The sequence below is a fragment of the Chelonoidis abingdonii genome, chromosome 2, assembly GCF_003597395.2.
Source record: "Chelonoidis abingdonii isolate Lonesome George chromosome 2, CheloAbing_2.0, whole genome shotgun sequence".
Taxonomy (NCBI): Eukaryota; Metazoa; Chordata; order Testudines; family Testudinidae; genus Chelonoidis; species Chelonoidis abingdonii.
The window spans coordinates 261,922,600-261,944,876 of NC_133770.1; the positions used below are offsets into that span (position 1 = coordinate 261,922,600).

At 39.6% G+C, this 22,277-nt stretch overlaps 1 protein-coding gene across 6 annotated transcripts in view; it reads left to right on the forward strand.

The window, feature by feature from the left end:
* The window catches only part of VPS13B (vacuolar protein sorting 13 homolog B), a 996,761-nt gene that overhangs the window by 236,751 nt on the left and 737,733 nt on the right, over positions 1–22,277 (forward strand). For all 6 annotated transcript variants that reach the window (XM_075063129.1, XM_075063127.1, XM_075063131.1 and 3 more), the window contains exon 17: positions 9,071–9,255. In XM_075063129.1, the coding sequence (XP_074919230.1) occupies positions 9,071–9,255 (185 nt within the window). The remainder of the gene's footprint in view (positions 1–9,070; positions 9,256–22,277) is intronic.

Below are 22,277 nucleotides of genomic sequence, written 5' to 3' on the forward strand. Positions count from 1 at the left end.
ATTGTCTGACTAGCATGCTTTATAGAGGTCAGATTGGAAAAATTAGTGGTACTCCCTGAAATTTCACCCATTTGAGAGACCAAAATGAGATGCCACACACTCAGTCATGCAGAACTTAATAAAGTAAGTAGAGGTGATCTCTAATGTGTCACACTTGAGGTTTATTAATGGAGCAAAGTAATACATTTTTATTACACCTGCTAGTTTTATATTTTTATTTAATTTGTTTTACTGGCATTTCTGTAGCACTCATCACAGTAGTAATTTAGTGCCTCGAGAGTAAAGATACATAATTTATCTCTAGAAGACAGAATTTCCTCCTGTAAGGAGAAAATGGGGGCCATAACTTGCATAGCATATCATAGTGACTGGAATTCAGTATCTTAAAAACATTTGTTAATCGTCACTGGATTATTTTTCTCTTTTTTCTCTTCAGAGTTTTGGTATTCCTTATCAATTAAATGCCATATTTGTATAGTCATGGATTGGATTATCCAATAATTTTTGCTTAAAAGATGATAAATTAAAGGTTTGAAATTGTGGTGTTGGCAATATAAATGACTTTGTTCCTCAAGTTTTTGTCAATTTAAATTGAGGATCAAAGAAATTAGTGATTGAATTACATGGGAGACATTGCATATACTGCAATTGAATCTTGTCCATATTAAATAACTTAACATAAACGTTATATATTGGTTATATAAAAACAAATTTGTTAGAATGTCTCCCAATATTATTTAGGCTTTTAAAGTACATTCAGGTTCTTTTAAAGCACATTCACTAGGATCTAGTAGCAGGTTACCCGATTTGTTATTTTGGAAAAAATGAACTAATCATATTTTACTGTACAGGATATGAGTAATAACAAAAATTAAATTTTTGGAAACAGTTTGCAGGTTCCAGTCTTGCATTTTGGGACTCTGTATAAACCTCTGGAGCCAGCTGTTCACCACTATATTCTTTCAATCACTATGAGGTGTTGATTTTAAAAGAATGGGTTGCTGTTCCTAAAGTCCACACACTGCAAATATTTCATGGCAGACCTGTGAACTTGCATGGATTGGTTATATTAATGCCTATGCTTGGAGCATAATAAGGACCAATTCATGATTTCATTCAAAAACAGTGAAGAAAACTATTTTCTTTAATGATATGCCAGATTTATCCAAATATTTCAGCAAGTCTGTATTACAGTTTGTCAGCAAACTGGGTACAGCAAAGTGTATTTAAAAATCATTTAATTAGGACAGATTCATTTTCACTCCATGCCACTACACAGCAAGACTTGCTTGTTCCTATTTCCTTAAATTTATCCTGGAATTTGTCCAAGTTTAGCTTTAATGAGTTGCCTAACCCGCTAGTTACATTAGGATTTATTTTGCCCTGGAGAATAACGTTTGAATTGATAGTTTTTTAACCTGTTTTGTTAAATGAACATATGTTCGGATCTGAACTTTAACTCTGGATATAAGAAAGATATGAGAAATAATTATTTCTAGTATTGTTGTTAATAAGATTTTTAAATGGAATTTGATTAGAGCTTTTCAAAGTGTAGAAGCAATCAGCTATATAATTACAGTAAGTTTTAATATGATTAATTTTAGTATGAATTCATATTCAGTTATTTCGTATGAACCAAAATGATCTACCAAAATATAACAACACAAAGTTGAAATAAAGATCTGACGTGGTTCAATGAAAAAATTTTAGTTTTACTTGAATATTCGTTTATATTTATTTGTTTGAATATATCTGTTAGGTAATAAAAGCTGGTTAAATATTGCTCATTACATTTATTAATAGTGGATATTTTGTATTAACAGGTACAGCTTGGTAGTAAATATGTATTATATAGTGCTTTTAAATGCATTGTTTGTACTTCAAAACCATTATAATAAAATTTGAATTATAAAATGCACTTTCATCGTTAGCCAGTCCTAGTTAAAATTTCCTTTAAGAAACATTTGCTGCACACTTGGTACAGTAGAATTTTTTTTCCCTTTTTTGTTTCCTGCCTTTCTGTGTATAGAAGGATTTATTTTCTTCACCTTTTCTTTCTCTGAAAACGAATAATGTATTTTGTCCCTATGGTAGTATTAAAAGCTACAGTAAGTTTAGAATTTGCATATTGTAAAAAAAGTTTGTATTTAATACACTATTACTACCCATCAGGGAATCTTTTACATGAAATCTGTAAGTGTAAAAGTCACTGTAGTTCAGTATAGTAGCTGCACTGAGCATTAAATGAATAGTTTTAGTTTTTAAAATGAAGTTTTTCCAAGATGTTACACTATAAGTCAGTATTGTTGCATCTCTCTGGATATCTCCCTTTCTCTGCGAGTACATTTATTAGTCATTAGAAAAGCCTTCCTATAGAGACATGCGTTGATAATTATATTAGTCCTATTTTTTGCTTAATAGGAGTTGTGTGCCATTACGTTTACTGTCTTTCTTTGAAATGTATGTTATGAAACATCCTCCGTCAGATTACATATTAAAGGAATTGGAAGCATTAAGTTTAAGGAGCCAGACATTAAAACTAAAGAAATCATACTGTGAAAACAAAAAGTAAAAGAGCATGTTTTTAAGATACATAAAGGAAAATGGATCAATGACACTAATGCATTGAGATCCATGTTACAAAAGTGGGCATGGCTTGAGAGAAGGCCTGGTAGGAAGGACTCTGACAATTGATACTACCATAGTAGTACATCAACTTATGCTGGTTTGCCTTCAGGGAAATTTGGAGATTTTCTGTTAATGTCTGCCAAAGGCTCTGCTAACGTGTGTTTTTGGGCTCTGGCTTGTGACTGTTCTAACTTTGCACTTTTGCCCTTCGCATGGCTAGTGGTGTCTTGTGCCATGTTAGAGAGAGGAGACTAGTAGTATGAGACTTGTGGCTCCCCTCTTTCTGCATAATGGTTTTGTCTTGAGTCTTGTATATTAATATATCTATTAATATTTATTTATATATGTATTGCACAAATTCTTCTTTAATGTAACATTTAATTTTGTAGTTTCCCATATGCACTGTTTGCAATGAGAGACCACATAACTTGGGTTTAAATAACGTTAGAGTAGCAGGCTCAGATTCTAGCATGAGGCACAGATAGTAGAACAATTTTTCGTGGGTTATCATAGCACTGCACCAAAAGTGATTGGCACAGTGTGGGAAATATTGGCATCTCCATGATTCCCAGGGGATTCAGTGCCTCATCTGGGTATGCTCAACTAGTGTAGCTTCTATAGTCGTATGTGCCCTTCCCTCAGGGGCAGGGTGTGAGGGGAAAGGAAGGAAGAAGAAGGTTGTCTTGGCCTGAAGAGCTTCCAGTCTGTATTTTTTTTTTTAATGTGACATGACAAGTAAGGGTAGCAAACAAAAATGTTTATAGTAATTAATTTTTATGTATTCCCAGACCACCACCTTCATATAAAACTAGCCTATTCAACCACTTATTGTTGCTATACTCTCCATCCTCCCACCCCCTTTTTTGATTCCTGCACCCACTTATGTCTCATTTTACATTAGGCACCAGTCCTACAAAAGCGTATCATATGTTTAACTTTTCTCCTGTCAGTATTCCCATTGAAGTCGGTATGACTTCATGACCACGTGACCTTTAAATCGTGGAAGTAAATGTCTGGCTATGCAGATGGTGTCAGTGAGAGTGCTTTGGCTTCTTTGACAACGAGCTGATGTTGTAGGAAAGAGGAATACTGTTCTCGGATGGGTTTCATCTATCACATACTGGGAAGAGTGTCTTCTGACATAGTCTGGGTAACATAAGAACAGCTTTATACTAGGTCCTGTGGCGGACGGTCACAAAAATCCGGCCAGTGTACCTCTAGGCTCAAGTAACGAGGACAAGGGGAAAGGAGTAATTATGGGAGAAGGGTCTAGAAATTACAACTTCATTAAAAAGGCAAAAAGAAAAGCAACAGGACAGTCTGCAAAAATCTTTCATGCCTTACACAAATACAAAGAGCATGGGAACAAACAGGATATACTGGATGTCATGGTATATGAAAAAAATTACGACTTAATTGGCATCAGACAGACTTGGTGGCAAAACTCCCATGATTGAAGTACCAATATTGAGGGATATAGCTTGTTTGGAAAGGATAAGTATGGGAAAAAAGGAAGAGATGTTGCTCTGTATGTCAAGAATGTGTACACTTCTTCCAAGGTCCAAGGGGAGGTGAGCAACAGACTTATTGTAAACCACAAAATCATGAAGAGGAAGTGGAGGAGTTATTCTATAAGCCTCTAACAAGATTAACTAACACAAATGAGCTGCTATTAATGGGTTTTGTTTTAACTTCCCTGATATCTTTTGGAGGACTATTGCAGCAAAACGTAATATGTTCTGCAAATTCTTAGCATGTGTAGGAGATAGCTTTCTGATTCAGAAAGTTGATGAAAAAGCGAGGGAGTCGTCCATTTCGGATCTTGTTTTGACCAACAGGGATGAATTAGTAGTGAATGTGAAGGTGGTCTGGGACTTGCTAGGGAAGTGATCATGATCTGATGGAATTCAAGATCCTATGGAAAGGAGGACATGAGAACAGCAAAACAAGGACACTAGGCTTCAGAAAGGCAGATTTCAGCCTACTCAGAGAAATAGTAGGCAAGGTCCTATGGAAAGACCAATTAGGAAGAAAAGGAGTTGAAGGGGTTTGGCGGTTCTTAAAAGATGTAATACTAGAGGTTCAACATCAAACTAGTCTGATGCAGAAGAAAGAAAAGAAGAGATAAAGGAGGCCAGTGTGCTGCACAAGATGCTTTTTAGCTAATCTAAAAACAAAAAGGGATACATACAGGAAATGGAAGGAAGAACATGTCACCAAGGAAGTATACCTGGCAATAGCATAAGCATGGAGGGACAAAATCAGGAAAACTAAGGTAGTAAATGAATTACAGCTGTCAAGAAATGTTAGAAACAACAAGGAGGGGTTCTTCAAATATGTCAGACAAAAAAGAAAGATCAAGCGTGGTGGGGGTCTGCTTCTCAATGGAGAAGTTGAACTGGTAACAGAAGATGATGGAAAGCAAAGCTGCTTCAGTCTTCTCACAAAAAATAACATGTGACCAGATGACTAATGAAGTTACCATAGAGAATAAACGGGAAAGGATGCAGATCAAGGTAAGTAAAGAACATGTCAGAGATCTTCTGTCCAATTTGAATAAATTCAAATCAGCGGGCTGGATGCTATTTGCTGTTCAAAGGTCAGGAAGGAATTAGCTGAAGAAATCTCAGAGCCACTGGTGGTAATATTTACAAACTCATAGATGACAGGAGAGGTCCCAGAAGACCGGAGAAGAGCTAACATTGTGCCCATCTTTATAAAGGAGGAGCCAAGGAACTATAGACCAGTCAGCCTGACTTTGAGAACTGGGAAGCCACCAGAGCAAAGTATAAAACATTCAATTTGCAAATACCTGGAGGATGAAGGGATAATCACTAGCAGCCAACATGGATTTACAAAGAACAAATTATGCCAAACCAGCTTAATTTCCTTCTTTGATAGGGTAACTTATTTTGGTGGATAGGGGGAATGCGGTGGACATAATGTACTTGGACTTCAGTACAGCTTTTGACACTGTCCCACATGACATTCTGATGGGTAAGCTGGAGAATTGTGGGCTTGGTGGAACTACCACTGAGTGGATACATAATTGGTTAAACAACTGCAGACAAAGAGTAAATATTAATGGATGATGTCGGATTGGAGGGAGGTCTCAAGTGCTGTTCCACAGGGATCTTGTTCTGGACCCAGTGTTTAACATCCTTATTAATGACCTGGATATAGATACAGAGAACGTACTGATCAAATTTCCAGATGACACAAAGCTAGTGGGAGTTGTCAGTACTTTGCAAGATAAAGCTAAAATTCAGAGGAATCTTGATAAATTGGAGAACTGAACTGTAGATAAGAAAATTAAATTGAACAAAGGCAAATGTAAGGTGCTACACTTAAGAAAGAAAAACCAAATGCACAGAGTGAGAGAAAACTGGCTTGGTGGCAGCAGCAGCACAGCTGAGAAGGATCAGGGATATGGTGGATCACAACCTCGACATGAGTCAGCAATGTGATGCTGTTGCAAAAAATGAAAAAACAAAAAAACAGGGATAGCATGCAAGTCACAAAAGGTGATAGTACCAATCTACTTGGCACTGATTAGGCCTCAGCTGGCATACTGGGTCCAGTTTTGGTCATCATATATAGAAAGGATCCAGGGGAGCGACAAAGGTGATCAAAGGGATGGAATGAAAGCCATATGAGCAAAGGCTGAAGGAACTGGATATGTTTAGTTTGGAGAAGAGGTGATTAAGGGTGGATACGATAGCAGTCTTCAGATACTTAAAAGGCTGCCTTAAAGAAGATGGAGAAAAGTTATTCTCTCTTGCCACAGAGGCCAGGACAAGAGGCAGTGAGTTCAAACTACAGCACAGCAGATTTAGATTAAATCTCAGGAAAAACTTTCTAACAGTAGAACAATGGAACAGACTGCCTTGGAATGTTGTTGAAGCTTCTTCACACGAGGTTTTCAAAAGGAGTCTGGATAGCCATGTTTCTTGTATGGTTTAGACCCAACAAATCCTGCATCTTGGCAGAGGATTAGGCTAGACAATCTTTGCGTTCGCTTGTAACCTTTTGGTTCTGTGACAATTTGTATGAGTAAACTTGAACATAAAAATGTAAGTGTCTATGGGATGAGGGCATTGAATTGTAAACTGTTTGGGGCAGGGATCAGGTCTTTGTGTATAAGCAGCTTCTTTTACAGTCTTGCGCCAATCTTGATTGAGACCTCTGGGCACCACCAAAATACAAGCAAATAATAAAAGGGGTGGGGAAGGGCATGGGTTAACATGATATCGTGGAGATACACAGATATATACGCATTGGCTTGGTGATATAAAATGTGTATTTACGCACAATTAAAATCTTGTTAATTAACTTGCTAGTAGGCAGCACAGGAAAAATGAGTTTATAGTAAAAATACGAATTAGGAGTGGGTAATGCCTTTGTGTGCAGCGATTGGGAGTATATGCCATGCAGAAGGAACAATATCGGGGCAGGGGGGAAGAGATCTGGAGAAAGAAGTTGGAGAAGGAAAGAAAGGGAGCATCAAAGTTGGTGTCACTGGCTGGCAGAGTAAGGGCTGGGATATGCAAAATTATTGAGATCAAGGAGGTGTGTTTGGTAAGTGTAGTGTAGTACCTTGAAAGTGAAGATAAATGAAATTTAATGTGTGGGGCACTGGGAAGCCAGTCAAAGGATTCTAAATGGATGATACCATAATCTAAATGATGGGTATGTAAAATAATTTTGGTGGCATTGATGGGATTTTGGACAGATTGCTGGGGACTGATGTGGATGTCAGGAAGAACAGATTACTGTGATCAAGGCAGATGATTAGGTTAAGGACAAGAAAGTGTCAGTTTTCATATATGTTTTGGAGTAAGAAACTGCAGGATGAAACTATCGGTATATTTCTGGTTTTCAGTGAATATGATACACTTATTTATTATTTATAACATATAGATATTACCTGATGCTTAAAGAAAAATGTAACTCCTGACTACTGATGTAGAGTACTACTTGCCTGCATTGTGTTCAGTGGGCTACAAATGTATTTTTGTGTCATTCCCAGAAGTGCTGTTGTTGGAAGTGGATGTGCCTGGATATAAATTAAGATAATGCTGTGAAAAGGAATCAGATCTGAGTAAGAGCTTGAAAACTGATAGTGGCTAAATAGAGTGCATATTCAGTGAGTTCTAAGTATGAGGAGTGAGGAAAAGCTCATTTCTGTTACTTTTATTTGCTAAGATACCGTCAGCGTGTCTGTTTTCAAATTATTTTCTTCTGATAGTGCAACGTAACAGATGTTTCACTTGGTGACTCTCTACGTTTTTTTTAAATAAAATATTTGCAAGTGATACAATTTATAAACACTTTCCTCCATTTTAGTAATGTTAAACAGCTAAATTGCCAAATCTATAACTAATGTGAAACAAAAATAATTTTAAAATATTGTGTATATTAATATTTCATATTTATATGTACATAATTGATATCCCTTTTACTACCTTTAAATGTAGTTAAGATCAGAAAAATGACTGTCAGGGGTTTTATGAGGATAAATCCCTGAATACTTGGGAAATGTTCAGACACTCTAGTGCTGGGTGGATTACAAATATATAGATAGATAATAGAACAGCTAGATCTGGTGGAGTGTTTAGGGGAAAGGTTCAGAAGTAGGGCAAGATATGCATAGCTAGAAAAGCAGTAGTGATAGGAGGAGGATTGACGGTGAATAAGGATCAACAGTGGAAGTGGGGGAGAATTTAAGGGAAGATCTGTAGTAGCAGTTTGGGGCATCTGAGGTTGGAAGATGGTGACAGTAGCAGATGTGGGAGAAGGAAAAGGTGAAAGCAGCATTAGCTGGAGTACAGAGGAAGCATGTGCCTTGATTCATATTTTATATTAAAAACCGCTCTAGAATATTTGAATTATGGAGATTATAACATTGAGGAATTCTGGGGATTAGATTAACTATTTGAGCTTTGCTCTTGTGGTTTGTCATCAACAGTACTCGCCAATGGATTATAATCCCAGAGTGAATTTTCCTGTTTGTTCTGTATTTCATGCACACAGTATGGTTGCTGTACAGGCGCCCGATTGTTAGATTTGCAAGAGTAAAAACACCAAGTACTATTTTGGTAGGAACATATCAGTATGACAAATTTTTTTTATTTAAACTTTTTAAAATTTTGAGATAATTGGGATGAAGGCATGCGAAGTCAGTTGTTATTTCTAATAGTGCATGACATATATTTTTTTTTAGGCAGATAACAATGAGAAATGAAATTTCTTTTGATATCCAATCATATTTGTAATCTAGTGGTTTTTTGTAAATTATGAAATGCCACCAATAAAGTACAATTCATGCCTTAAAAGCCAGCTGCTTGCAGCCTCAGCTCTTATTATTACAGTTTTATGGTATATTTGCCAGTCCTGGGCACTGAATTAATCACTTTGTTTTGCTTTTCAATTTTTAAAACAGGACCAACCGATCTCATGTTCCACTAACAGAATGCATATTTGAACTTCCAAATCTGACAGTTCAAGCAACTAGAGCCCAGACCCTTCTTCTACAAACTATTTATCAGAGCTGGTCTCATCATGTTGGAAATGTCAGTTCTGCAGTGGTAAATGAAGTTTTGCTGAATGAAGTCTTCCAAACTTTAGGTAAGGACATAATATTTCTGACAATTTGGTACATTAAGATCTCTGCGGTAATATAGAGCACTGCTAGTAGCAAATGAATGCACATACAGCTATTTTTAAATCCAGGGTTTAACGTACTGTAGTTAAATGACTGAATGTTTTGTGTGCATATGGTATTTATAGCTTATGCTTAAAATCCAGGATGTAAGCTAAACCACCAAGCTTCTCTTCCTGGCACCAGTTTCTGGATGCATTTAATATTGCCATACAGGATAATTTTTCCATACTTCCTTCATCATTTGAGACATCCAGCCTTGCTGCCTTATAATGTGTAATGTAGTAACATAAGATCATTCAGAGGTGAAGTTGTTGAATGAAGTACAAAGCAGTAGGTTTAAGGGCTTTATTCATCAAGGACATTTTGTAGAATGCAGATGTGGATTTGTTCAAAAGGGCCACCAATGTTCCTCATCTAAGCCAATTTAATCAATAACTGTTTCCTTGACTATTCTGAAGTAGCTACAGTGATGCAAATCCAAGAGGTCGAAGAAATAAAGGAGCTGGCTACATGGATTCATAATGCAAAACATGGATGGTTTTCAGAAAAAAATGTTTGTGCAAATTAAAGACTGATTCTGCAAAGCTCTTGAGCACATGCTTATTATCCATCTTTACACAGCTATATACATGCTTTAAAATAAGCATGTACTTAAGTGTTTGGCTGAATCTGGGCCTCGCTTAGCCCATAGACAATTCAGGTTACCTTATTCAAGTTTACTTAAATCCAAGTACTCAGTGACCTTGGCAAAATTATGAGTAATGGTTTTACTAAGTATGAACACTTTCTTCAATGTATTGGTTCAAACTCTCTGAAAAAGCCTGGCTTCTTTTTCTTCCTATTTTCCCCCCATGAACAGATGTATTTATTTTGGCCAAAGACAGGGGAAAAAACAGTTTTATTTCCTCTTTTTCCCTAGTACAGCATACAAGGGCAGCAATTTAATGTACTATCATATGCTGACTCTATGGTGGGTATCTTTTTCAAGACTTTCATATCATCCAAGATTATATGCTGGCTGCTGAGGATTCAGAGCAGTGTCTAGAAGGACAGCAGCAGAGAGAGCATGGACATGAGCTCCATCTCTAAAAGTAGACTATGGTGAAGTAGTTGTCTTAGGCCTGGTCTACACTGAAAGAATAGCGTAGCTGAAGTCGACGTATCTTAGATCAACTTAGAATCACTTACTTCACATCCTTGTGGCGGAGGATCGAAGGCTGCAGCTCCCCTGTTGACTTTGCTTCTGCCTCTCACTGAGCTGGAGTTCAGCAGTCGATGGGAGAGCGATTGGGGATCGATTTATCGCGTCTACACTACATGTGATAAATCGATCCCCAATAGCTCGCGATCGGTGGGTAATGTAGACGTACCATTAGTCTGTGTTACAAAACAGTGCTGATGATATCCATTTCTTTGAAAAAGGTGTAAAGCAATACAAGTAGTCCATTATGACACTGGGCTGGCTCTTTCCAAGAACAGAAAGGACTAAAAAAAAGTGGAGTTAGTTTGGTTGTTATTTGACCAACTAAAGCTATATAAAGTGTTCATCTTGTCTAAGTGCAGCTAGAGAGGACTTTCACAGAACTGTCAGGCAGTCCCCAAATAAGAACTCTAGAGCGGATAGCTGGAAAAATAATCCTCCTGCTGCATTTTGTTACTATTTGTGTTTTATGATGATGATCAATCCGGTTAAGACTATGGCCAGGGTCCTGTATGCTCCAGGGCCTCTGAATTTGTTATAGAATTGTGCTCCAGAATCTGTTTTCATTTTTAAAATAGTGTGTTTAGCCCATATGGTTGTGATAAAAACATAAAAAATGTAAACTAAGTGTAAACCAATGCAAGATTGTCTTCCTGAGTCTGCAGAAGGCCTGAAATAATAGCTCTGAGAGAAATGAATTGTTCCATTCATCTCAGTGAAGGTCCATGTGGATGCTGTGATTCTATGGCCGCAAAAATTGAGATTTTCTCAAGAAGCTGAAGAATTCAGAAGTTTTACAATGGAATTTACAGTTCTTCTGCAACAAGGCACCCAGCATTTTCCTTTTAGTGTCTTTGTCTTTGAGTGGCCTGCACCTGCCTCTTGCTCACCAGCTTTTTCCATAAGAGAATGGTAGTTGGGCTACAGTGCATGCCTCCTGTGTTATGTCAGGCAGCAGGAGGTCAGAGAGCCAGAGCTGGAGTCCAGCCTCTCGCCAGAGGGCAAGGAGAGCCAGAAGTGTAGGCTGACATCCTTTAATTCAGCTTGGAAGTTTCTTAAGCAAACTATAACAGAATTACAGAAAGTATGCATGCCCCTAAACAATAAAGAAATCAGGAAGCAAAAAATCCAAAACTCTAGTATAGTTAAATGGCAAAGTTCGAAAGGTTCTTCAGGCCGAACAGATATGTGATTCAGAAAATGGAAATCCAAACCAAGGGAAAATGGAATAAACTATAGCAGGTAAAATGTAAGCTGGAAATTCAGAGATCTAAGGAATTTGAAGAGGATAACTAGCCAAAGGGGTAAGAACAAAATAAAAAGAAATTACTTAAGTATATTGGAAACCTATGAAATTCAAAGGTTCCAATCTTTTCCCAGGAAGTAAAGGGAGCAATCTGAGAATAAGGACAGAGGAGTTAAATGATTTATTTACATCTGCCTTCACCACAGAGAATATTTGAGAGGAGATGCCACATTGAGATTTTGCGCGAATCTGAAAAAAAATTCAGGGTGTTTTTTTTTTCTTGGGGGAAATTAAAAAAATTAAATGAAACACAAAAGATTGTTGATTCATTTTGTAAGTATATTTATTAAAAAAACATAAAAGTGCATGCATGTTATTCACAATGGAAGATATTGCAATTCTGGTAGTAAAACAACGGAACACAGTAGTTGAGTTCTCCAGTCCACTAACTAATTAGGTCTATCACTTTTCTGAATTTCCCCTTCAGTAATGATACCCTTTGACTCATTTATTTGTTTTTTTGAGCACCTAGCTGATAAGAACTTATTTATTTTTTATTTTTTAAATTTTTAGTAAAGCTAATGTTAAAAAAATATTTGTAATACACAGGTTGAGCAAAGAGTGTACAGCTGGGTATAGTGCTTAGATTATCCACTAATACAAAGTTTATTTTTAGAAGTCATATGACACACAGAGTACATAATCAGCAGTAATCCAAATTTAGGTGAATAGATTTAACAATATAGTTTAGATATTAGAATCCAAATACTCGGGTACATCACTCATGAAAAGTTGTACAGAGGTTTGGTTGCGCAAAGTAAAATATATCAATGAGTTGAGATTGTCCCTCAGTAATTGAGAATTGGGTAGATTGTCCATTTGGAAAATACAATTCACGAGGAAAGTATTTTAGTTACTTTCCTGACTGCACTTCTCATCGACACTCCAGCTCATCCGTTGCCACATTAGCTGAGCGTAGCATTGACTGATTCCGCATTCTCTCAGCACTCGCTCATTACTGGGGTGTCATGCGCCCAAGGCTCTGTTGATCAGTGTGTGTGTCTGAACCTGGTAGCCCTTAGCTCTCAAGGTTTCAGCCAGAGGGACGTATTTCTCTACCTTTCGAGCTCGGGCATTGTGGAAGCCCGAGATCCTGTTGTTGAAGGGCGCTGTGATGTCCACCATGATGATCTTCTTCCAGTCCTCGTTGGTGATGAAGATGTCCGGTTCTGGGGATGGCAGAGTTTACAGCAACCTTCCCCATGGGCGGCCGGATGGTCTGACCAGGCGATCTTGGATGGCGTTGTGTCACAGCTGCCAAGCTCTCGAATGGGGCTTGCGGCTACACAGGATGTGGGGCAACTACACAGGAAGTGGGGTAGCATCTCATTGGTGTAGCCACACTTCCTGGATCACTTGTCCTGATTCCCATGGTGGACCGCTACGTTTAGTGGGATGCAGTTGAGCTGGACCTTGTGGATGAACCTCCAGTTAGCAAATCGGGTGAAGCTGCCCCAGGGGAGGAAGTGCTTGCTGGTGTCCCAGTTGCATGTCACTTCAAAGCCCTGGTCCTGGTCTGGCGTCCTGTTTCAGGTTTTCCACGTATTGGCAGCAGATGGCATCCTTCAGGGTCCTCTCCAGCTTGGTTCTGGCTCTCGGAGTGATGATGGTGTGCTCTGTGTTCTTCACCTGTGGCACCAGGACTCCCAGCTCCTGACATTCCTCGCACCATGTCCAGTGGCAGCTGAAACGCTTCTGCAGTCGTTGCGTAGCATTGCGGGTACAAGTCCAGAGTGAGGCAAAGTCTCTCCCCTCTCTTCCAAATTCGCCTTCCAGTGACCCGCTCAGGTAGGTGGTGACATCTTGGTTTGAAGGGATCCTGGTGATTTGCTTCTTGATGGCATCCTGTAGAGCACTCTCTGCAATGTTCCTCTCCATGGCGTCCGGGCATGTCAGAAGGCAGAAAGCTTGAGTGATCACAGCAACATTGCACAGATCAGCTATTTGAGGAATGTTGGCACTGTCCTGCTGGGCGAGATGTACAGCAGTTCACTGCTGGCCCTCTGGGGAAGAAACATCCACTTCTTCACCAGATGCCTGATGGTGTTGTCTGCCTTGTTAAGAAGTACCATCACCACAGCAGATCCTCTCAGGATGAATGAGATACAGGGGATTAGGAAGGTGTTCAAGGCATCGATCTTCTGCCACGGTGCCAGTAGGGAGGAGTCGATCCTGGCCACATCTTGTAGGATCTCTGCGATTGTATCCTCAGGTGTCTGCTGGACGCGGAAATTTGTTGACACGGCGAGATGTTGGTATGCTTGCCCATCCTTAAGGAGATCATGGGTTTGCCTGGATCTGGGACGACGTTGCCTGGGCCAAATCCCTTCTTCTGCCATCGATATGCAGGGATGCACACTTCCTGGCATTGAAGTGGAATCCCATCTCATTGGCAGCCTGGCTGGTGATGTCAAGCATTTTTTGGAGACTCTCAGGGTTGTCTGCAATCAGGACCAGGTCATCTGCTTAAGCCAGGATATTCACTCTGTTGTCGTATAGATAAAAACTGCCTAGACTGCAGGAGATCACTCAAATGAGTGGCTCCATGGCTAAGTTGAAAACGATGGAGCTCAGGGGACAGTCTTGTTTCACGCTGCTATGGATAGGAATTTGGAGTGTCTCTTGTTTCATGGAGCAGATGGTGGTGGTGCAGCCTTCATACAGTTCCCGGACCAGTTGGAGAAAGTTTTCAGAACTCTTGAAGCATGCTGAAAATGTGTTGGTGGGGCATCGATCCAAAAGCATTGGCCAGGTTGAGCCATGCTATGGCACATTGCCTCCATGCCCTCCTGACCGTGTGGATGGCAGTCTGAAGGACAAAGTTGTGTTCGTAGCAGCCTTCACATGACATGAAGCCTTTCTGGATGGAGCTGATGACTCCTCCGTTCACCAACCTGTAATCCTAGCCACGTGACGGCTGGCATACAGTTTGTACATGGTGGAACAGAGAGAGATGCATCTCCAGGTGTTGGGGTTGTCTTGCATGCCTTTCTCGTAGACGAGCGGCATCATAGATTTCTTCCAGGATCTGGGAGTACGGCAGAACTGTTTGCATTTCTTGAAAATGGCAGTTAGTACCAGGCAACCAGGGTCTTTGTTTTTTCAGGAAGTTGTAGCGAATGCCATCTTTTCCTGGGGCTGTGTTTTTGGTCTTTGTAAGTCTGACCTACATTACTTCCCGTGATGTAAAGTCTTGTTCCAGGTCCTCTACATAGTCAACCCAGTGTAAAGATTGAAGGCACTCTGGACGCTGCGCGTCAGGGTCAAACACCCCCTTGAAGTATGAGATATTTACTATTTTTCATAAATTGAGTCACTACATTTAAAACTGATAAAAAAAAAAAAGAATTGGAAATAAAGTGTCTCAGCCTCATGCTCTTTTCTGTAGATTAGTGCTGCCTCATGTTTTTTCCAAAATATTTTCTAACGTTTACAATATGTAAGCATAGTAGTAGTATACTAAATACAGACGCTTCCCGACTTATGCAAGCGTTCTACTCCGGAATGCCTCCCATACGTCAAATTTTGCGTAAGTTGGGAACGTATACCTGACAATTATGCGGAAAAAACCAAACACCATAAAAACCAAAACTTACGGAACTTTTTCCGTAAGTCTGGATTTGCATAAATCGGGTTTGTGTAACATAGGGAGTATCTGTACACTTTTTAATTAACATACTATCCAAATAATGTGGCAGGCATATTTTATAATTCATGCAGTTTCAGTGGGAAAGAAAACTTGGGTCTGAAATTTTCGTGTTCTCTGCATATGTACAAGAAAATGTTGTTTATTATCACACTTGATTATAAACGTACAAATATAGGAAATAGTTAAACGTTGCAAAGCAGTAATTTCTTTAAAGAACTGTAGTATTATTAATCCTTTGGAGTTATTGTTACATATTTTTTCTGTTAGTGTGTACCTAAACCACTTAGTTTCTAACCATATCAGTCTGCCAAGAAAACACATATACAGTCACATATGGCTTTACTTTGCTCTGGAAAACTGGAACTTGCTACCACTTTTTCCTTGTCCTGTTCAGGTAGTTCATTATTTTGTTGACAGTCCAGTTCCATTAATCTGGCATATTTGGGAAAATTGCTTGCAGACCTTAACTTTCTCTGAAGGCGATCAAATAGGCATTGGAATCCCTCATGTAAATGATGTCTTAAAGTTAAAATAAAATCTACTTTCCAGAAAGTAACTGTAAAACTATTTTATGCAAGATTTCATGTGGGATACCTTAATGGTTGAATAATAAATTTTACCTCATAAAAATGAAATTCAATAATACAGTAGCTTTCTCAGCGCAGTAGCATCTGGTTGAATCTCATGAGAGCCAATATTTTCCAACTCATTAGGATCATGTCGTTCTGTATGTCGTCAACATTGACTTAGCCAAGCTACCTTTACTTACATAACCGCCAAACTATTAAATAGGTCTCTTGTGGAGTGAAGTCAAATATTCCTCTTATTTTGCTTTTGCCTGGGAAGAAGAGAAGAAATGTGCATACTGTAACATTTAAACATCTGGTCTAAACCACATCAGGGTAGCGCTGAGGAAAGTAACAGGATTCAGTATTCTTCCCAGGTGTACATATAAAAAGAGTTTTGGAGTTGCTGCATAGTTCTTTAACCGCTTAGGAAAAAGATTGAAATATAGTGATTTGCTGTTCTAATGCCCCTGTTTTAAAACTACTTTCCCCCTCTTTACATTTCTAAGTTCAGTTGTAATGCAGTTTGTTGAGCTGTAATCATTTCCTTGCCATATACTGGCTTTGAATCTCTGTTTGTTCCACATAACATGGCCAAGGTTGGCATTCATTTTGAGGACTGTGAGTTAGACTTTCTGTTTAAAATCAAAGTGCAAGAGTGCATTCTCTTGAGTAATTGCTTGGGAGTGGCAGAGCACAGCTGTATGAAACTTTCACAGTATAAACATTTTGCTGTCTTTCATGGATGATTGTACCCACATGTATTCTGATCCATTATATAGATTTCTGCATACAATGCATAAATAGTACTGGTTTTTATATACAGTTAACTTCTGTGCAAGTAGTGCATTTGAAATTAGGTAGCAGCTAATCATCTGCAGATAGTTTGGAAATACAGCTTAGCATCAAATTGTGGTTAATTCAGATATGTTAATTGATTGGCATATATATGATCATATCACCTTTAATTGTTATGATGAAGATTTATCTTCAAGAATATTTTTAAAACATGAAGATGTGGGTGCATTGCAGAGATAACAACATTGATCTCATCATGAACGTGACCGTGTGTTACTCTTACAATCACCATTGGTATTTAGATTATGTAGAAGCTTCTAGTGTCTGAGAGAAGTCTTCCTACTACAGCAATGGTTCTGGAGTGACCCAGCACTGATGAAAAATTAACAACATTTAAAAAAAAGGAAAGAAAAGAAAAAAGGAACTAACATATGAATTGTGTGTATAGAGCACAGTGGTTAAACAATTTTAATTAACAGTTTCAGACTTTTCTTATTAATTTTGTTGACATTCATGTTACTCCGTCAAAATATGTACATTAAAGAGCTTTACAGTTGTAAGTTTGTTAATCTACATAAAAATTCAAAGACAAAATTAAAGAATGTTACAAACACTAAAATAAACAGTAAGGAAATGTGCAATTAAGGCATTCAAACAACCTTAACTCCACCCTGTAAATGTGATAGGGGAAAAAAGAAAAACAATTTTAAAATAATTTTTAATATACTTTGGGACCACAAATGAAATGGTCACATTTGCTGAAAATGCTAAAATGGGGGCTCAGTAATACAATGAAAAAAAATAAATAAAAAGTCAGTAACATGGTGTCATGGGGGGCACTCATCTCCTGAGTGCCTCCTATTGGCTGAGTGTGGTGCTGCAATCTTTTTTTCTGCTCCTGTTGCCCCTCGCAGGTTGCCAGCCTCACTAGGCCGGTGTTCAGTTGCTCAACCCTCTGGCCGAGTCACACCATCAATACGAGTTAACCCTTCCAGTGTAGCAAAAGTCCATCAGAACTATCCGCCCTCACCAAGGTCTTCAGCCCAACGTCTGGGCCCTTTTTAATCCAGCCGTTTGCTTGGGGCTTATGCCTGCCCGCTACTCTGGGTCCTAATTCACGGATGCTATGAACAGCAGCCACGTACTGCTTTCTTTGACTGGTTGCTGCTGTTTTCCCTGGGCTTCTTCCTACCTCATCCCTTTCCTTTCACCCTTTACTTAAGGTTACAGTTCTCAAGTCCTCTCTTCCATGCCCAGTAAAGGCAGCCCATTAAGATTCATTGGCAATAGCAGAGCACGCTTCCTTCCCCTCTAGTCCCAGCCAAGAACTGCACTGCTCAGATCCAGCAGCTTTTTTAAATCTGAGCCTACTGGGCTCTGATTGGCTACTTCTATGCTGCCTCTCTAAGCAGGCCTGGAACACCCACCTTCGCTGCTCCTTTCCTGGAATAGGGTGTGGTAGGACAGCAGGACCTCCAGCAAGTGGCCACGGAGGCCTGGTACAACCTCTCACACGTGGAAAAGGAAAGGAATGATTAGCTTTTGGCCTAAAAGATGAGCACTACTGGATTAATACCACAGCCATTACCTTGAGTAGTGTTATATAGTTGTAGAAGGCACGGTTTAGCCTTTAGTCTGTGTGTTTTTAGGATAACATAGACTCCTGTGTATATAATGGTGGGCTACCAAGAGTAACAACAGGCCAAAGACAGGGCTTATTCTAAGAATTTGGTTAATTTGGACAAATAGTGGCCATGGAAACACTGATGGCAATCAGACCACCTATGTGACTTTGATCTCTGCCTTCCTAGATAGGAATTTTTTTTTTTTAAAGAAGAGAATGCTGGGATCATGACTAAAGGTGATTATTGACATCTCCTTTGATGGGAAAAATTTGCCACCGACCTTAATACATGCAGTAGTCTAGCCATCACTTAATTAGAGTAATTGCTCAAACTACTGCCCAGTGTCTAATCTCTGCTTTCTAAGCATGTTTATCAGGAAACTAGCACAAATCAATTTTAATGAAAAGTCAGCTGCCAGTGTTCTGGGTCCCTCTCGAGAAGGTTTTAGATCTGAACATGGTACAGAGGCAGCACTTGTTCCTCCAATGAATGACCTCCTCTCTGTCCATAAATGAAGAAAGTAAATCTATACTTATCATATGATGACCCGGCTAGGCTATGTTAACTGTGAGGAGAGTCAGAGACAGGCAGAGACAATTTTAAATTTTTAGAACTTTATAAGCGAAAACACAAAAATTTTACAAGAAGCATAAATTATTTTGAATATTACCAAAGGCTTACTATTTATAATAATTATCTATAGTTTACCAATTCATTAACCTTTGTAAGCTTATACATGCTGTGCAGCTAGTACCAAGTGCATTGTCACTAACAAAAATGAAAGAGATTATTCTACAATCACTACTTTGTGTCACTTCAGAGAAGAATCAACTTTTCCTTTCCTTGGCTGTAAGTCCAGCTCCACTCTTGCTGTCCAGTTCTTTCTTCTCTTCAGCTTGAAATGCTCCTTAGATTCGATGTTCCTGTACCTGTACCTCTTTTCACTGAGTTTATCCATAAGTGGGATTCTTCTTAGGGTGCTTGCACATGTACATTCCCACATAGTTGTGTGCGCACTCCGAGCACAGTTGCTGGAAATTTTCCCCTAGCAGTATCCGTCAGGTTGACTCTAGCACCCTCTGGTGCCATGTGCGCGTGGTGCCAGTATAAAGGGCCATGCTGATCCCGTTCCCCTTTAGTTCCTTCTTACCACCTGTGACAGTTGGCTGGAATCCTTCATTGCTGAGGCAATTCTCTCCTAGTGGTCTTTTTCATACAGGTTTAGTGTAAATAGTGGTTACAGTTAGAGTACTTTTTAGTAGTTTGAGGTTTTAGCTTGAATGCCTTGACACTTAAGTTGCGGGGTTGTCTGCCTTCCTGATGCTAGGGCATGCCTTGGTCTCCGGGTCTCAAGCCCTGCATTGCCTGCAGTAAGCCTATGCTCTTGAACGACCCCCACTCAAGCTGTCTCAGGTGTCTGGGGGAAGCTCATAGAAAAGACTGCTGCCAAATCTGAGGGACTTCAGGTCCTGGACCAAGGAGGACTGAGAGGCCCCACTGAAAGTCCTTCTCATTGAGACAGCTTTAAGACCAGCTTTGGAGCCGAGCTCGGACTCAACACCAAGCATCTCAGCTTTAGTGCAGAGTGCTCCTCCGTTGACTCAGGACTCTAGGCACTGATCGGCCTCCCCAGTACCTAAGAAGAAGCACCTCAAGCCCCAAGAGAAGACCAGTTTTCTGGTGCCGAAATCGAAGGGAGACAGGGAGAGAGCAAGATCCATGCCGGACCGCTTGTCTTCCCCTGCACCACAACATAAGGTGTTGGCAACTCTGGTGCCACAGCAAGCTCCTTGGATTCCTACAAAGTAACAATCTTAGAGTTGGTGGTGCAATCAACTCCTGAGGTGTTTGCAGCTGCTTGGGACCTTCTCATCCTACCAGTACCACGATCCCCAGAGAGTCAAGACTCAGCATCATTGACAATGTTCCCTCTGACTTTTTTCCATCCGTGTGCAGAATGAATTTTATGTGCATCAGTACTGAGGTAATGTGTGCATGTGCGCCACCAGTAAAAACAAAAAACAGATATATTTTTAGAAGTTACCATAGGTATGGAAGAAGAAAAAAGAATACTAAAACAAGGGATAATTAACAAGGTGCACTGTTTAAGATGTTTAATATGAAATCAAATAAAAAGAAAATTAACACTGCTAAATATTCAGTAGCCTTTCAGGAAGACACTGAGAAACTTGATAACACAGCCAAACATGACACTTCACTCCCTACTCATCTCTCACCTTCGTCACCAGCTGAAACAATAATGCCGTCACCCCCTACTATGGGGGATGATTTCAGATCCTTTCAGGACCTCTTCAAAAGGGTTGCTGAGTCCCTAGACATTTCATTTGCTCACCTAGCAGAAGCCCAACATAAGCTCATGGACATGCTCTAGGCATCCTCATAGGCAAAGATAGCCCTGGCGATAAATGAAGCTATTATGGAGCCTGCGAAAATCATCTGGCAGTTTCCAGCTACTGCATCACCCTCTTGTAAGAGGTCTGACAAAAAATATTATGTGTCAGCAAAAGGAGCTTAATTTTTATTCACACATCCTGCACCAAAGTCCTTAGTGATGGAGGCGATCAATCAAAGGGGGAAACAACACCAGTCTCGAATGACCCCATATAATAAGGATTGGAAAAGGCTCGACCTTTTCGGGATGAAAGCCTATTCCTCAGCTACACTTCAGTTTTGCATAGGTAACTATTTGGCTCTTCTGGCTAAATATGCACACAATCTGTTCTCTAAAATGTCAACCTTTATTGAAAATTTGCCAAAAAAGAACAAAAAAGAACAGTACAAAGCAAACATTCCTGAAGGGTCTTTGATTGCCAGGACAGTTCTCTAGGTTTCCCTTGACTCTGCAGACATGGCAGCATGATCCATCGCCACATTCGTGGTCATGCGCGCCGTGCATCCTGGCTCCATCTCTCCAGAATCCCGAGGATTTACCCATCGAAGGACAGAAATTATTTGCAGACAAAACCAATGTTTTACTACATACCCTAAAGGACTCAAAGGCAACTTTGAAAACCCTTGGCATTTGTGTACCTGCAAACAAAAAGAAACAGAGCAGGTTTTACAATCAGAGATTTCCATCTACGCTATGCTCCCAGCCCCAAAGATGACCATTGGCATAAACAAAAACAGAACAAACATCAGCAGGATCAAGATCAACCTTCAATGTCTCAACTATCCGCCTCCAGACAATAATTTTGAAGGTGTGGTAGAAGGTATGAGACTGCCACACTCTCTGATTCTGGAACCAGAAACGTCCCCCACCCATTCAAAAACTGTCTGTCACCATGCTACCCAGCCTGGAACACCACCATGACAGACAAATCGGTTTCAAAGATTATTCAGAAGAGCTTCTCTGTCCCCTTTATTTCTCTCCCACCTACCCACCTCTCTTCCCCCTCCCTGTTCAGGGACATCTCTCATGAGCAACAGGAAATAAACCACTTTGTACAATTAGGTTCCATGGAACAAGTACCATCAGAACACAGGAGAAGAGGTTTTTATTCACATTACTTTCTAACTCAGAAAAAGACTGGCAGGTGGCGCCCCATCCTAGATTGAGGAGAACACAACTTTTCAAAATGGTGACTCTAAATGCAATAATTCTGGCATTACAGAAGGGAAATTGCCTCTCGGCCAACGACTTTCAGGACACTTATTTTCATATTACTATTCACCAGTGACACAGAAGATTCCTGAGATTCACTTTAGGAAAACAGCATTTCCAATAGAGAGTACCACCCTTTGGCCTTTCCGCTACCCTCAAGAGTTTTTTTGAAGGTTCTCACTATCATTGCAGCTCATCTCCGCAGACAAGGAGTG